Source organism: Elephantulus edwardii, unplaced genomic scaffold, assembly GCF_000299155.1.
Source record: "Elephantulus edwardii isolate Elephantulus edwardi_28Jun2011 unplaced genomic scaffold, EleEdw1.0 scaffold00145, whole genome shotgun sequence".
Classification (NCBI taxonomy): domain Eukaryota; kingdom Metazoa; phylum Chordata; class Mammalia; order Macroscelidea; family Macroscelididae; genus Elephantulus; species Elephantulus edwardii.
In genome coordinates this window covers 5,931,974-5,945,290 of record NW_006399895.1, presented here as the reverse complement: position 1 = coordinate 5,945,290, position 13,317 = coordinate 5,931,974, and the positions used below count along the sequence as shown (strand labels likewise).

Here is a 13,317-nt window from a genome sequence, read left to right as displayed (position 1 = left end):
CATTTATTAAAAATTACTCTTTAAGAAAATATTTTTTTATTTATTTTCATTTGAAAACCAAAAGTAATTATTTGGCAAGCTACAATAACAATCACTATTTTGGTGTCTAGTATCATTTTATCACTTATTTTACATTTATATTCGTTTATATTACTTTTGAGAGAACTCCGGTGGCATAGTGGGTAACGAGTTGCACTGCCAACCCAAGACACATGGTTCAAGTCCACCAGCTGCTTCTCAGGAGAAACACAGGCAGTCTCCACCCATGTGATTTACAGCTTCTTCATCCACAGAAAACTGACAGCTCTTAATGAAAAAAAATTTTTTCTTCTATCAGATCGATTTACAAGTAGTATCTGGTCTCCTAAAGCCTTGACAGCTTTCTGGGAACTGGGCATTCCTTCCTCTATGTCATCTAAGAGAATCCCTCCTAAGCCTCGCTGGCCATGCTTATCTAAGAGTCTAAGCAGAGCCTTCTTATCTTTGAAGTCGTACTTGGCCTTGAAGGCATACTTCCCATCTGTTACTTCAATTTTGGGAATGTTGACTCAGTCATTAGCCATTGTTTCTGCTTGCGTCCAATATCTAAATGTTGTGTTTCATCCAAAATTTCTTCTAAAGTGAGAGGATGTGTATCTCCTTGATGATGCCGTGTCTTCATATGGTTCACAATCTTAGCAAGTACTCCAGACTTATATACAGAGCTTCCTGAGAGAGCTTTCAAGTTAAATGATCCATTTGTATGATCAGAATTTTATTTGGAGCCCAAAGATGCTCCATGCTCCAGCTTTGCTTTCTTCTTCTTTAACAATGATGATGATGATGACGACTCAGAAGATACTGAGTGTTTTTCGATGGCTGGAGAATAAAGAGTTCGGTTTTTGAACAGCTTTCGTTCTCTCAGCCGACTTGGATCCATAATGGAGTGCAAAGAGAGCTCCCCAACGCGAGCGCCAACGCCTCCCTGCGCCTCTGCAGGGCCCAGACGCCCACGCCAAAGACATCTTCTCTTCCCACTCCTCATCAGTGCCCCCGCTCACCAGTATGCAAGCCCAGGCTGACATGCCAGGTCCGCGTCCCGGCACTGGCCGAGTCAATTATATATTAAGGCAAACTTTTGATTGTACTCTTAGGGTTACCAGTGGCTGACTTTCTTGGAAGTACACCACCAGAGCCTTCTTCCATGGCAACTCTGGGGAGATTGAACTTCCCAACTCTTCCATTATTAGCCAGATTAATTAACCGTATTGCCCAGGGGACTTTTCAAGTAGTGTTAAGGTGTGTGTGTGTGTGTGTGTGTGTGTGTGTGTGTGTGTGTGTGTGTGTTTGTGTTTGCTTCCCAGACTGATTATGGACTCTTGGGAAACAAAGTCTGTGTCTTATTTTCTCTCTGCCCCCAGGATCTGGCACATAGTAGGCACTTGGTACACAACTACTCAATGAATTGGCTTTTTATAACTCTGCTGGTTGCTAATTTGTTCCTTAGTTTGGCTGATGAGCCAGTAGGATTGTTTTCAGCAAGTTGGTGTCTCAAGGGAGGGTCAGCCACTGTTCCAGCTCCCATGTCTAGACAGGTTTATAAGCTCCGTGTATCTGGGTGACTTGGATGGCATATTGAGTTCCTCTCAGCCTGTTTCCCTTATCCTTGTACACTGGTCTATTCTTCTCGGACTCCCTGTGAATCTGTGGTGTTTCTCATTCTATTTTGTCCAAAAGGGCTTTGTAATTCTACACCCTGGCTCTTGGTTTGGAACTATGTCCTTTGCTGTACTGGTGAAAGTTTGGTCTCTGGTGTTCAGAATGGGAGACTATGTCAGAGCTTTGGGATGCTGTCACAGCTGAAAGAGGAAGAAGAAAGGAAGCTTCAGAGATATGAGTGAAGAGGGCACAGAGTGCCGGGAATCCTAGCTTTCATAGATCCACCTAATCTCTGTCCACCTCCAGCAGTTCAAGAAGTAGTGCTGGCCTTTGCCATTCAGGACATTGCTGAAGAAGGGGGTCCATCATCAGCCTCACACCTAAAGATGCAAACAGAGTTTGAGGAGGGTTCAGAGGAGAGAAATAAAGATAGTGCAGAAAGCACAGGCCTACAGGATATGTGGCAGAACTCTAGGAACCTAAATGAGAGGATAAGTAGTAATTGATAAATTCATTTTAAGCAAATATGGGACTTTTGCACCGATATGTGGAAAACTCTAAGACCTTCAATGACATTAATTCATATAATAACTACAACCATGGGCTTGAACATGGTCTAGAGCATAAGGATGTCAAAGGTTTTCATTATAGTTAGTTCAATGTTACCTAACAACATGCCCAAGGGAGAAATTTAGCACAGCTGTTGCTAGGAGAAAGACAGGTAATTTTCTGCTGTTAAATTTTACAGCCTTGGAACAACAGAGGTTTACTATGAGTTGGAATTGACTCATGAAAATAAATGTGGTTTATAGGGAATATAGGAGGTGTGGTGGTGCAATAGATTAAATATTGGGCTCTGTTGGCATAGTGTATTATATGTTGTGCCGCTAACCAAAAGGTCAGTGATTCAAATCCACTGGCTGGTCTATGGGAGAGAGATGAAGTAGTTTGGTTCTATAATGATTTAGAGTCTTGGAAACCCTAAGGGGCGGTTCTGCTTTGTTTTATTGCATCCCTGTAAGTTGTAACTAACTCAATGGCCGAAGGTTTTTGTATTAGGAATATGTGACTCTTACTGTGGATCGGAAGGAATAATTGCTAAGATAGTTCTGTCATTCCATTCCCTGGTGCCTGTTCCTGTCCACACAGTGGCAGGTCTCCATCCCCATTATCTCAGGGAGGTGCTGTTCATGGATTGGTTTAACTGGTGAACCAGCAAGATTATGTTCAATGAGCTGGTGACCCTGGAGAGGTCTATTCTTGCTATTAAGTGCCATTGAGTTGAATACAGTTCATACTGATTCTACAAATGACCAATGTGAATGCTGTCCTATCTCATGCCATCCTCATAATCTCTCATACACTTGTCTATTGCTGCAGTCGCTGTGTCAATCCGTGGAGTCAAGGGTCTTCCTCTCTTTTGCCACCCCTCTTACTTTCCCAAGCATGATTTTCCTTTCTAAGGAATAACCCAAAGTATATGAGAAAAAGCTTTATCATCTTTGCCTCCAAGGAGCGCTCTGGCTGTACCTTCTCTATGATATATCTGTTTGGTTTTTTTGGCAGTTCATAAGATATTCACCACTCTTTCTAATACCACAGTTCAAAGGCATCAGTTCTTCTTCTGTCAACCTCATTGTCCAACTCTCATATGCATAGGAAGTGACAAAAAAGACCATGACCTGAATCAGGCACACCTAAGTCCTCAAACTGACATCATTGATCCACAATAATTTGGGGATGTCCCTGACTGCAGGCTTTCCCAGTGCAATACATCTGATTTGAATGCTGGTACCTTGTGTATTGATTGTGGATCCAAGTAAGATGTTGTCATTCACAGACTCAATCCTTTCTCCTCCTTTCATGATGTTGCCTTTTGATCTAGTGGTGAGGATTTTTGTTTTCTTGACATTGAGATGCAATCCATATTGAAGGCTGCAGTGTTTAACCTTCTGTAGCAAGTGCTTCAAGTCATCCTCCCTTTAGCAAGCAAGGTTCTGTCATCTGCATAACAAAGCTTATCGATGAGTCTTACTCCAATCCTGATGCCACATTTTTCTTCTTAAATAATTTGCTCAACATATTAAATTGGTGTGGAGAAAGAGTATCCTGTGCACATCTTTTCTAATTTTAAACCATGTAGTGTTCTCTTGCTGTCTTCACACAATAGTCTTTCGTCTAAGTATAGGTTTTGTGCAAGCACAATTTAGTATCTGGAATTGCGTTTTTTTCTCAATGTTAGCCATAATGTGTTATGATCCACACAGTCAAATATTTTTGCATAGTTAATAAAGCACACGTAGACAGGATTCATCTGATATTAGCAGTGACATCCCTGCTGACATGGCTGGCCTCTTCTAAATCCAGCTTGAGCTGGAATCTGGCAGTTCTCTGTCAATGTACTGTTCTGTTTTTGAATGATCCTTAGTATTTTATTTATATGTGATGTTGTTGTTGTTAAGTGCCATCGAGTCACAGGCAATCCATAGTGACTCTATGAAGGAGAGTCCTCAATGCTTGTGTGTCTTTCATCCTCTCTCCAGGTTCATAGGGTTTCCAGAGGCAAGCTATTATGGAAGTGGATGCCACTCCTGCTTCCAAGCTTGTTTTAATTGGGGAGCTCCACCCCACACTGTCCTCATTGGGTAACCAACCATTAACACATTTGACACATCAGTGTCACAGTGTTCAGCCTCACAGCAACCACAAGTTACCGCTGTACCGTCAAGTGGACACACAAGGCCTATACGACCTAGAGGAATGTTTGAACAAAAACAATGAAAGACAGGCCCAAGGGCCGCGGATTAAAAGTCAACCACCTTTGGCTTGGTAGCATCGCTTTCTGTCCACTGGGCCAACTGATCTCTATATTGATGTTATTGTTGTTAAGTGCCTCCCACATTCTACTGGATCATCTTTCTTGGGAATGGGAACAAATACAACTCTCTTCCAGTTAGTTGGTGAGGCAGCTACCCTCCAAATTTCTTGGCATAGACTAGTAGTGACCATGACCTGCATCTATCATTTGAAGCATTTCAATTGTTTTCCCATCAATTCCTAAGGCCTTTTTATTTTTTGCCAATGTCTTCAGTGCAGCTTGAATTTCTTCCTTCATTAACATCAGCTTTTGATCAATCGGCACTTCTTGAAATATTTCAGTGTTGGCCATTTCTTTTTGGTACAATGACTCTGTGCATTCCTTCCATCTTCTTTTGGTATTTCCTGGATTATTCAAGATTTTGCCCATAGCATCCCTAAGTAATATAACTGGAGGCTTGAATTTGTTTTTCAGTTCCCTCAGCTTGAGAAATGCTGAGTGAGTTCTTCACCTTTTATTCTCCAATTCTAGGTGTAGAGACACATTTCGTTACAGTAGTTTGCTTTGTCTTCCTTCCTAAGCTGCCAATTGAAATCTTCTTCTGTTCAACTCTCTTATTTCATCTTCTCTTTGTTTTGCCTTTTGTCCATTACTCCAGTGCAATTTTCAGGGTATCTTCTGAAATCCATTTTTGTCTTTTCTTTCTCTGCCTTTTTATTGACCTTTGCTCTCTTCATGGATGACATCCTTAATATCATCCTCCAACTCATCTGGACTTTAGTCATTGATGTTCAGTGTTTTAGACCTGGTCTTAAGATGATTTTTAAAATTCTGGTAGGTTGGACTCAAGATTATATTTTGGTTCTTGTTGACTTGTTTTCATTTTCTTCAGTTTCAATTTGAACTTGCACTTGAGTTACTGATGGTATGTCCTATGGTCAGCATCTGTTCTGGTTTTGAGCTTTTCCAACAATTTCCTCCATTGATGTAGTAAATCTGATTCCTATGTAGTCCATCTGGTGAGGCACGTGTGTAAAGCCAACCGTTGTGTTTTTTCTTTTTTAAAAGGCATTTGAGATGAATAAATCATTGAATGTACAACATCTGATCATCCTATTTCCGGTTTCAGTTCTGTCACCAAGTCTGTATTTTATGACTACAATTCCTTTTGCATTGCTTCCAACTTTTGCATTTCAATTACCAATTATCATAAGCACATCTTGCTTGCTTGTTTGGTTAATTTTGGGTTGCAAAATGTGATAAAAATCTTTAATTTCCTCCTCTTTGGCCTTGACTGTAAGAGTCTTTATTTGAATAATAGTCATATTAACAAGTCTTCCTTGTATATGTGTATGCATCCTATTCTATAACTAGGATGTATATAGTGAGGACTCTGCATGTTTAAAGGGAACAGAGTGGTCTTTCTTCACTGGTGCCCTTACTTTGCCTCTCCTACCCACACCATGTTTACTGCTTTTAGTTCTATAGATCCCAGAGGACTTCCAGCCCAGGAAGTCCTCCTTAAAAGAGAGTCAATCCTTTTTCTTTTCTTTTTAATTTTATATTTTCCCCAATCCTTTTTCTTTCGCTTCTGTCCTTGAGATGACTCTTAGAAACCTATATGATTTTATTGTTTTTTTTCTTCCCCATTCTAGATCTACCTTGCTATTTGTCTCGCCACTCCCACTTGCCTCCCCTTTCTCTTCTTTTCCATTTTGTGTGGCTTCCCCTTTCTCATTTTCTTTCTTGTAGTTTCTTATGACCTTAGCTTCTCAGTATTAGAGAGATCTATTGGCATAGTTCTTAGGGAGTAGCGCTGCTAAGTCAAGGGTGATGCCTTTTTGGTCGTTTGACTCCACCAGTAGCTCCATGAGATAAAGATGGGCAGTCTCCTTCTGTGTGATTTACAGTCTCTGAGAACTTGCAAGGGTCAACTTTCAGTCAGTTCAGACTTCACGGTAATAAGTTAAGTTTAAAGTTGCCAGTGTTGTCCTGGCAGGCACTGTAGTATGAAATAGAGTTGCCATATGCACAATCACACCACTAAAGTCTTCAGTGACAGTGAGAATTGGGAGAACTGTGCTGGCTGGGACAATTCTGAGGCTCTGGTTGCTTTAGCTGGCAAGTTGATTAGAGACAGTGGTCCATCTTTAAAGCTAGGGCTTCTTTTGGTTTAGCAAAGATCTTGGTTTCTGTTTCACTTGATCAAGACTGAGTTGAAATACTGCTCTGTGATGTTATTTCTTCATTCATCCTACATTGATTGTGCACTTACAATATGTCAGTTACTATGCTGGACAGAGATGCAAACCGGATCCAATTCCTGCAAAGAGCTAGTGAGTAGGCAGGTGTTTTTTAACAAGCTGTAATACAGGGTGAAAAAGTATTATATCAATAATGCAAAGAGGACAGACACAGACACCTAGGGGACAGTGAATCCATGGACAAATAATTTTTCTAAGTGTTGACTCTCTTGGGTGGGTCCTTAGTTGATCACCATAATATAAATAAACATTGATGATGCCAGGCTATTTTGATTCTGAACAGTACTCCACTTCCTTTCTCCTAGGGCAACATAACAAAACAATAATCATCATTAGCCTACTGAAGTAATCATGCAGATGTTGCCAATCTTTAGTAGCTTCCAACAGCCTCATTTTGACCTATTTTTAATGAAACCTAGAATCAGTTTTCAATCTTCCAAAGCTCTCCCAAACATTGCTATGTAGAAGTAGGATAGGAGGGAATTATTATTAATAGTAATTATTATTATTTTTAGCAACTGGGTAGATAGGGAATTTAAGGAGGAGAATGGTAACAAGGCAGTAGACCTGAAGTCTAATCACAGCAATTCTAATAATTAATCTAATGTCTTCATTTCTTCATTAATCTAATGACCTTCATTTTTTTTTGTTTGCAGAATGGGGATAATAGCATTCATCTTCTGTGGTCATTGTGAGGCAAAATGATGACAATGATGGGGTGGTGAAAACACGCCTGTGTATCTTTGGAAAGTCACATCTATGCACTGACTTCAGTTATCTGTCTGACCACTGATTTTCACAGGATAATTAGGAATTTTGTTTGACAACATTTATTGAGCATGTTCCCTGTTGGTGTAACTCTGAGGTTTCAGAAAGGCCTGGCTCCTGTCCCCTAGTAGTTCACTGTCTGAGACAGGGACAGACACCCATAGATAACTCTAACACGAGAATGATCCCAAATAGCTCCACCAGTGTGAGCTTTCTCAGATCATGAAGGATCTGGAGAGTTCTGTGGGAGGCGATGTTTACTTGGACTTTGCAGAATGGATAGAAAGATTATGCCAGCCCCTACTTAAAAACATTTGTCTTGAGGGTAAAAGCTAAGCCTGTTAGTTAAGCACAGGTAGGCATCTGGGCTCTTCTCTCTTCTGTTGCACTTCCCTAATTTTTATCCCTTGCTCTATGATATTTCCTGTTTCTTAAAACATATGCCTTGGTCTTTTGTGCCCACCTGCCATCTTTGCACATGTGATTCGCTTATCCTGAAATGCCCTCTTCCCTCTGCCAGGGCCAGTGGAATGAACAAGTAAGTTACTACTGTGGGGTTCATGTCCTAGAGTGTGGAGCTTGTCGTGTGTGTTAGCCAGTCCTCGGTGACTCAGTGTCCTCAACTACAGAATAAAAATACAGGATAATAAAGTGCTACCTCAGAGGCTGGTTGTGAAGATTATTAAATGAGGTAATGCAAAGTGTTTGGTCGCCCAACCCAAAGTAATCATTGAATAAATATGAACAATTTTTATTAACACTCTATGCTGCCATCATACTTGTATTTCAGGTCTTAGTCTTGCCATCGCTCCTCTGGGAGGACTTTTCTGGCTCGTAAGGCCTGGTTTTGTGGTCCCACAGCACACACACAGAGTACATCTCCTTCTCTGCCATGCTAGGGCCCTTCCTACCTTCTGTGTGACAAACTCCATGAGGACAGGGGCTGGTTGATAGTATTGGCTGCTGGGGAACACGTGTGAGGCACTTAGTAAATACTGAAAGGATGACATGAGAGTAATTTATGACTCAGTGATTCCCGAGCTAGGCACCCGGTAAATACTGAATGGATGACCTGGACACAATTGGCAATGAGCCATTAGGTTGAGCCAACAGGCAGACCTTGACAACACAGGTGATAGAGATCCTGGGACGGTGCTCCAGACCACCTGGGATGTCCGGGGCCCTTTCTCACCCCAGCAGTGACCCTTACAGGTTGCCATATGGGGGTCGGTGGGGAGGACTCAGCGCTCCACTTTGCCCGGGTCTCAGCAGAAACTGCAGCTGGACCGGTAGGGCAAGGGCTCTGGGCGCCGCAGAGCCCGCCTCTTCCCCGCCCCGCCCGAGACGGCCCCGCCCCCGCCCTGCCCCTCCGGCCTTGGAGCGCCGCAGCTGGAGCTGCAGCCGGTTGTGCACCGCCCCAGGCTGGGCGGGCCCAGCGCGTTTATTCTCCCGGGAGGAGCGCCCCCACGGCTTCCCGCCAAGGACCACTGCTGCGGGATGCAGCGCTCCACGTCCACCGTCACCCTGCTCTCCGGGAGAGGAGCCAGAGCGCCCGGGACCCCCAACAGGAAGGTGAGTAGCTAAACACCGAGCCTCGTTTCTGAGTTCCCGCCGTCCAGGTCACCTCCACTGTGGGAATCTAGAGATAGGGACCCACACAACCCGGTCCTGGAGCAAAGCTCAGACTCCAGTGCCCCACCCTGAACACAGCTTTCCAGTTATGCTCGGACTTTGCTGTGACTCTTCCTCTCGAATCTTTGGGGGCGCTCCAGCTGCTCCCAAGAGAGGACTTGGGGACTTTCTGGAGTTCCCTGGGATTTCCTCTCCTTCCCGACGCCTCAGTCAAGCCAAGTTTATTGGTGGCATCACCTTAAAAAGGGAGACATTATCTTAAGACCCAAAGGTAGTGACTATATTTAAGATGTAAACTTTTCCTATTCTACAATTAAAAGAAAGGCTCATTTGTCTCTACTCATGATCAAATAATGCCTATTCTAGTTAACGGAGTCGAGAGGGAAGGGGGAGACTCCACCTTAGAATCTAGAAATCAACAGCTGGGCTACCCAGGAGTGGAGTTGTGTGAGGCTTGGGTTTATAGAAATCACTTTCTTCTTTCTGATTTTAATATTCTCACTGTGGCAGCAGGTGTAGCCGTGGAAGCCCGGGGCACCATCTCTAAAGAGGTTGCACTTTTGGAAGTGCTCTATTTCCTTGTAATCCTTGATGCTTTTCCTTTTCTCACTTCTCCAGATGCTATGCAAAATAAATGCTAGACACCTGCAAGGTATAGCTTTCACATTCCACCCCTCTTCCAAGATTAACACTAAAGTTAGCTGTAAAGGCTAACTGCCAGAGGGCTTAGCTTGTACCTTGTTAGTCCGTTTATCATGTTATTCAGTACTTACTCATTAGTTTGATTTACTTAGGCGGAGACGTCTCTAATCGTTATTTCTCCCTTGGTTGGATAAACAAATGGTTGATTCCATGCCTAACCTTTGGTACCCCCATCTAATTTTTCTAATATTGTAGACAATATCTAGTATTGTAGTATTGTTTGTTTGGTTTTTCTGACCCCCAACTTTACCTAGCATGATGTCTTTCAGTAGGGATTTATCCTTACTAATAAATAACACGTCCAGGGGAGCTCTGGTGGCTTAGTGGTAAGGCTTTGTTCTATCAGCCCAAAGGCACATGGTTCGAATCTACCAGCAGCTCTGCAGAAGGAAGCTGGGCAGTCTTCTGTGCAATTTACTGCCTCTGAGAACCTGCTTAGAGTCAGCTGTGAGTCTGTTCTAACTCCATGGTACATAACATTGATAACAATTCCAGAGTAAGTGACAAGTTTTGCCATCCTTTCTTCTAAGGAACCTTCTGGTTGTACTTCTTCCAAGATAGAATTGTTCCTTCTTCCGGTTCCTTCCTTATGGCATATTCAGTGTTCTTTGCCAAACACTGTGATTAAAAGACATCAATTCTTATTCAGTCTTCCTTACTTTTTGTCCAGTTTTCACATGAATGAGAGACAGTTGAAAAATTTGTGGCTTGAATCTGGCAAACTCTTGTCCTCAAAGTGACATCTTTGAAGTCTTTTGCAGCAGACTTGCTGTTACTTGATTCCTTGACTGCTGCATCCATGGCCGTTGATTAATAATCCAAATGAAATTGAAGCATTGAAAACTTCTAGCTTTCCTTTCATTTATTATGATGTTGCTTATTGGTCTGATTGTGGGAATTTTTGTTTTCTTTATGTTGAGATAGAATTCATACTGAAGTCTTTGATCTTCATCAGTAAGTGCTTCAAGTTCCCTTCACTTTCAGCAAGTAAGGTTATGCCATTTGCCTATTACACGTTAATAAGTTTTCCTCCATTCCTGATGGTGCACTCTTTTTCACAAAGTCCAACTTCTTGGATTATTTTCTTAGCATAGAGATTGCATGGGCATGGTGAAAGGATATAGCCTTTCACCCACATCCTAAATAACATGCCTCCGGAAACTCTATGAACTTTGATAAATGTTGATACTTGTTGAGTGGCTTCAGGCCTTTTGTTATAATGTTGCTATGAGTTGTGCTCAACTTGAAGGCAATCATCATCAACAACAACACCACAATCATTAGTATATCAGATAATATATCTAGAGATTCCCCCACTTCAAATATTACTTTTGAGCATTTCTTTTTCTTTTCTTTTTTTTTTAATTTAGGTTGTTTATTTTTCATTTCAGTGAACATCTACAGAGATTTTGGGATTCCATTCATTCATTGTTGCACCCTTCTCCCCGCACAAACCCCTTTGAGCATTTCTTTATAAAGTATTTGGTATCTAACACATTGGGACCCACTATCAAGAAGACTTTGTGTCTTGAATAAAACGACAGAAACATTTGGGAATTGAAAGTCTTAGGGCTCTGAATCAGACTATGTAGGACTGGGTATGTTGGAAAAATATGTAAGTGGTTTCTGCATCTGCTCATAATTCACAAATGTGACAGGTACGTCTGTGCATTTAAGTGGAGATGGGCATTAATCTGTGATCTGTTATGGATTAATTGACTTAATGAAAGGTATTTTTAGATCTTTAGTAATAAATTAAATCCACCAGGGTCCATTCTGCCTGTGATGGTAGATCTTGTTGCTTCTAGCTACTTTCATACCAAGTGATGATTGTAGTGTTTACAAACTTCTGAATAAACTAATAGGAAAAGTTTTTCCTGAGGCATCAGAAAAAGTTCTCTGCTATCTGGAGCAACTTTTTAGTTTAGTCTTGCAGGATAAGTGAGACTTTGGAGGGCATTTGGTAATAATTAGGATACTGAAAGGTAGAAATTCCATAATCTAAATGGAACATGTGGCATGAGTGTATGGTAATGGTCCATTGGACTCACTTTAAAGCAAAAGGGAGATTTGGTGGCATGGTCTACAGGGAGTTGCACTGCTAGTACAAAGGTGGCACCTTTCTGATTCAGATCCGCTAGTGGTTTTGCAGGAGAAAGACGGACAATCTCCTGTGTGATTTACAGCCTCCAGAAAATCCACGAGAGTGTCAGCAATGAGTTAGTATCAACTGATGCAATGAGGTGGGGTTTGTGGTTTTGGTTTTTTTTTTTTAGTTTAAGGGCAAACACTTATTTTAGAAAAACAAGATCAAGATGTCTTGGAAATAAAGTTGTTGACAAATAAGTAATCCTTTAGGTTTCCTGAAACTGAAAATTTTTAATAAAGTCCAAGCTGTTTTCTCTGACATTGGACTGATAGTCTTGAACAACGACATATTAGCCATTAAATGACACTTCTGCTTACTGTAAAGAGATTATCTAATGGGGCACTGCAAGAGAGATCAGGCCAAGCTAGAGGAGAGAGTCAGGCCAACCAGAAATGGTGATGAGAGCTGACGCTGAGCAGGGAGCTCTCTGAGTCAGCCTCTACGGGCGGTGTATCCAGACCAGACTGTCGCCAGTTACCCTTGCTCGGTGTCTGTCACCACAATTTGTACTTCCTCCTTATCTGAAATCATTGCTCAAGGAAAATAAAGAAGGTGGGGAGGATAATTTCTGTCAGCTGGTCAGCAAAGCTGTGAGAGGCATTTATGGATGCCAACCAGCTGAGATTGTGAAATTGAAAAAAAAAAAAGTCTGCCTTCAAACTAGTTGTGTACTAAAAATAGTTTTATCTATGGCAACAGAAGGAAGATAAAATGCCTGGAGAATAACCATCTCTAGTATGAGGGCCTCTGGGACTGGGGAGGGGGGCATTTTAGAAATGTTTAAAAGACATTTCTTCCTATTTTGAAAGGAATTTTGTAAGTGTTGCCTAATCCTGCTGAATGAGCCTTTGAAATGAAAAGCCCTGTGTGTGCACGCCCACCTCCCTCCCAATTGTGCACTTTGGGGAAAGGCACATGTGGCTTTTATGCAGACAAATATTTTAGGTTAAGTTGTTCATCTAGGGTGGCATGAGGTGACAGCACTGCTGATAAGAAGAGATTGTTGACTGGTGGTGTTGGTTCTGTGGACCTTCAGTGGCACATAAAAAAAGGAAAGATGGAATAGGATAGAAGGATCATCTCCTAGCTTGCCTTTGGTCATGCTTCTTTCTATTCAAAGGCTTCCTCTGTGGAAAACTGGAATGGACCTGCAGTCATGATGCATGGCTAATGCACCAATCACCTAGGGCTTGTTTCTCACTGTGTGGCTCAAAGTAAGGATTTTTCTTACCTACCCCAATTGGCAGCATCAGGATGGATGGTGAAGAGATTGAGATTGTACACAGCTTTAGTTTGCTTGGCTCCATAGTCAACAGTCTTGGCACCAGCAGCCAGGAAATTAAAAG

The 13,317-nt window shown here is 41.9% G+C and overlaps 1 protein-coding gene and 1 pseudogene across 1 annotated transcript in view; one reads left to right on the top strand and one right to left on the bottom strand.

The window, feature by feature from the left end:
• Nucleotides 1-285: 285 nt before the first annotated feature.
• On the bottom strand, nucleotides 286-919 carry LOC102851448 (annotated as a pseudogene).
• A 7,988-nt stretch (nucleotides 920-8,907) lies between these two features.
• The window catches only part of MYZAP (myocardial zonula adherens protein), a 125,531-nt gene continuing 121,121 nt past the window's right edge, over nucleotides 8,908-13,317 (top strand). The window contains exon 1 of the mRNA XM_006894531.1: nucleotides 8,908-9,060. Within this exon, the coding sequence (XP_006894593.1) occupies nucleotides 8,986-9,060 (75 nt within the window). The 5' untranslated portion in view covers nucleotides 8,908-8,985. The remainder of the gene's footprint in view (nucleotides 9,061-13,317) is intronic.